The 3,512-nt window shown below is 49.0% G+C and overlaps 1 protein-coding gene across 1 annotated transcript; it reads left to right on the top strand.

The window, feature by feature from the left end:
- The first annotated feature begins 484 nt into the window (after positions 1-484).
- Positions 485-1,007, top strand: LOC100972205 (small ribosomal subunit protein uS19). The gene has a single exon (XM_008978022.5). It carries the CDS (start codon positions 525-527, stop codon positions 960-962), a length of 438 nt encoding a protein of 145 aa, XP_008976270.1. The 5' UTR covers positions 485-524; the 3' UTR covers positions 963-1,007.
- The last annotated feature ends 2,505 nt before the right edge of the window (positions 1,008-3,512 follow it).

Genomic DNA, 3,512 nt, shown 5'->3' with positions numbered 1-3,512 from the left:
AGCACTTTGGGAGGCCAAGGCGGGCAGATCTTGAGGTCAGGAGATCGAGACCATCCTGGCTAACACGGTGAAACCCTGTCTCTACTAAAAATACAAAAAATTGGCCAGGCGTGGTGGCAGGCACCTGTAGTCCCAGCTACTCGGGAGGCTGAGGCAGGAGAATGGCGTGAACCAGGGAGGCGGAGCTTGCAGTAAGACGAGATCACGCCACTGCACTCCAGCCTGGGCGACAGAGCGAGACTCTGTCTCAAAAAAAAACAAAAACAAAAACAAAAACAAAAACAAAACAAAACAAAAAAACAACTAGATGCTAGAAACATGCTCATGCAGAATTTTTTGTCCCTCACACAGATGTAGAATGTAGAGTAAGGAGACATGTTGTGAGGGTTGTGGAAAGAAAATCCAAATCCTACCCACTGGGAGCCCTAGATGCCATCTGTCTTTTGAACTTCCACAAAATAATGTTGCATTTCTTCTGGTGCATACAGAAGTCCAGTATGCTGCTCTTCTGAGGATCCGGCAAGATGGCAGAAGTAGAGCAGAAGAAGAAGCGGACCTTCCGCAAGTTCACCTACCGCGGCGTGGACCTGGACCAGCTGCTGGACATGTCCTACGAGCAGCTGATGCAGCTGTACAGTGCGCGCCAGCGGCGGCGGCTGAACCGGGGCCTGCAGCGGAAGCAGCACTCCCTGCTGAAGCGCCTGCGCAAGGCCAAGAAGGAGGCGCCGCCCATGGAGAAGCCGGAAGTGGTGAAGACGCACCTGCGGGACATGATCATCCTACCCGAGATGGTGGGCAGCATGGTGGGCGTCTACAACGGCAAGACCTTCAACCAGGTGGAGATCAAGCCCGAGATGATCGGCCACTACCTGGGCGAGTTCTCCATCACCTACAAGCCCGTAAAGCACGGCCGGCCCGGCATCGGGGCCACCCACTCCTCCCGCTTCGTCCCTCTCAAGTAATGGCTCAGCTAATAAAGGCGCACATGACTCCAAAAAAAAAAAAAAGAAGTCCAGTATGCTAACAGAAAGTCGTAATAAGCTGCACACAGTGGTTTGCTTTGTGGGATAAGCCGAACATTTTTCACTTATGATTGTTGACTGTGTGTTGGTTCCTCTCTGTTTTCCCCTCCACTCTCCACCCTTTGCCTTGGCTTGTGCTCTGGGAGGCTGACGCCTACAACTGTGTCATCTGACCCTCCTTGTCCTCTGGCTTCCAATTGGGTTTGGCTGATGGCTGGTGCTGACTGGGGATTAGAAGGCAGGAAGCCAGGTCAGCCTATTTATCCCACTGTGACTCCTTGTTGGGACATGGTTTTGCAGTGGCTGCATTCCTCTTTGCCACGGGACTTTCAAGTGTTCCCTTCTCCACAGCTGTGGCTCTCACAGGGGTCCAGTAACACCATCACCACTTGCTTCTACGCGTCTATGAGTGGCATTGGCTTCCTGCTGTGCTTGTCCCTGGTCTTCACCACTCTTTGCCGAGTTCCCTTAAGGCTGTTGCACCTCTGTTAATAGTCCATTTATTAAACTCACTTCAATTAAATCCTTTGTGCAAACCAGCTATTTCTTGCAAGACCAGATACAAGTGGGGAAATATTCTGACCTGATACTACTGTTCTCCTAGCCTTTTGTTCATGCCTTCTGAAGACATATGATGAATGGAGGAACGGACGCAGTGTGAGAAAATCACAGGCAGGAGGGATGAACTCACATGCTTTCCCTTCCCACTTTCTCTTTTCCTCCCTTCTTCTGGTTAAGAGATTTGGACCAGTGGCTGGGCACAGTGGCTCACGCCTGTAATCCGAGCACTTTGGGAGGCAGAGGTGGGTGGATCACGAGGTCAGGAGCTCGAGACTAGCCTGGCTAACATAGTGAAGCCCCATCTCTCCTAAAAATACAAAAGATTAGCCAGGTGGGTGCCTGTAATTCCAGCTACCTGGGAGGCTGAGGCAGGAGAACCGCTTGAACCCAGGAGGCGGAGGTTGCAGTGAGCCAAGATCGTGCCATTGCACTCCAGCCTGGACAATAAGAGTGAAACTCCGCCTAAAAAAAAAAAAAGATTTGGACCAGAAAGCTGCCCCAGATGACCAAGACAAAGGAACTCCCTGCTGGCACCATGACTCATGAGGCAAGCCAAGCCCCAGAGTGGTCAGAGGCTTCTTGATGAAATAAAGCAAGGATTAATGCTTTGAAGAGAACATAGCCAAACCCATGTTAAATGGGAGGAATAAACTTTCTTCATGTAAGGCTGGACTGTGTTGTCTAAAACAAACACCTGCATTGCTGAGGGATTTTTCCTCTGAGGGAACTGGAGAGATTAGCTTCTGCTCTCACTGTGGGGATACTGGCTGTGGAAGCAGCCTCTACCAGTTCTCCAATTCAAGAGGCTCTGGGTCCACCTGCCCCACGTGGGCAGGGCTGGGGCAGTGAAAGATTTCATTTGTATTGGTCCATAGCCTCTTCCTTTGAGAAGAGGCAGGAAGAAACTCTCTCACTAAGGGAAGAGAGTAAGACACTGGACTGACAAGCAGACACAAGGATAAGAGGAAGGTATCTGGGAGAATGGGGAGTGAGCAGAGCATCTTTGAGAGGCATTCCAGCAAAATGTCTAATTCAGTACAGCCTCTTTTGTGCTACGTGGGGAGCATGGGAGAAGAAGAGCATGGGAAGAAGAGTAGGTTAGACCTAGGCATGACTTCTGTTCCCTCCACACTATACTGCTTTGTAAGATCTGTCTGATCCTCCATTTAAATTTTCAATACTTCTGTGAACTCCAAGTATCTGAGACAGGTCCCAGTCAATTTAGAAAGTTTATTTTGCCAAGGTTAAGGACATGTGCCCATGTCATAGCCTCACGAGGTCCTGACGACATGTGCCCAAGGTGGTTGGGGCACAGCTTGGTTTTACACATTTTAGGGAGACATGAGACATTAATTAATATATGTAAGATGTACATTGGTTCGGTCTGGAAAGGCAGGACAACTAAAAATGGGGAGGGGCTTCCAGATTATAGAAATTTGCATTTTTTAAAGTTTCTGATTAGCCTTTTTAAAGGAGGCAATCAGATATGCATTTATCTCAGTAAGCAGAGGGATGACTGGATAGAATAGAGAGGCAGGTTTGCCCTAAGCAGTTCCCAGCTTGACTTTTCCCTTTAGCTGAGTGATTTGGGGGCCCCAAGAGTTACTTTCCTTTCACACTTCCGTCACCATCCAGTGCAAGTTTGGTTTAAGGAAAACTGGTAAGGCAGGAAGCACTCAGGAAAGACATTGGTAAGTCTTCCTAATCATCTCCCTCCCCCTCCTTTTTTTTTTTTCTTTTGAGACAGGCTCTCCCACTGTCACCTAGGCTGAAATGCAGTGGCATGATCACAGCTCACTCCAGCCTCAAACTCCTGGGCTCAAGCAATCCTCCCACCTCAGTCTCTAGAGTAACTGGGAGTACAGGTGTGTGCCAGCACACCCAGCTAATTTTTAAAATTTTTTATAGAGACAGAGTTTCCCTATATTG

This window comes from Pan paniscus, chromosome 13 (genome assembly GCF_029289425.2).
Source record: "Pan paniscus chromosome 13, NHGRI_mPanPan1-v2.0_pri, whole genome shotgun sequence".
NCBI classification, from domain to species: domain Eukaryota; kingdom Metazoa; phylum Chordata; class Mammalia; order Primates; family Hominidae; genus Pan; species Pan paniscus.
The sequence above is the reverse complement of the archived record's forward strand: the minus strand, read 5'-3'. Positions and strand labels throughout refer to the sequence as shown.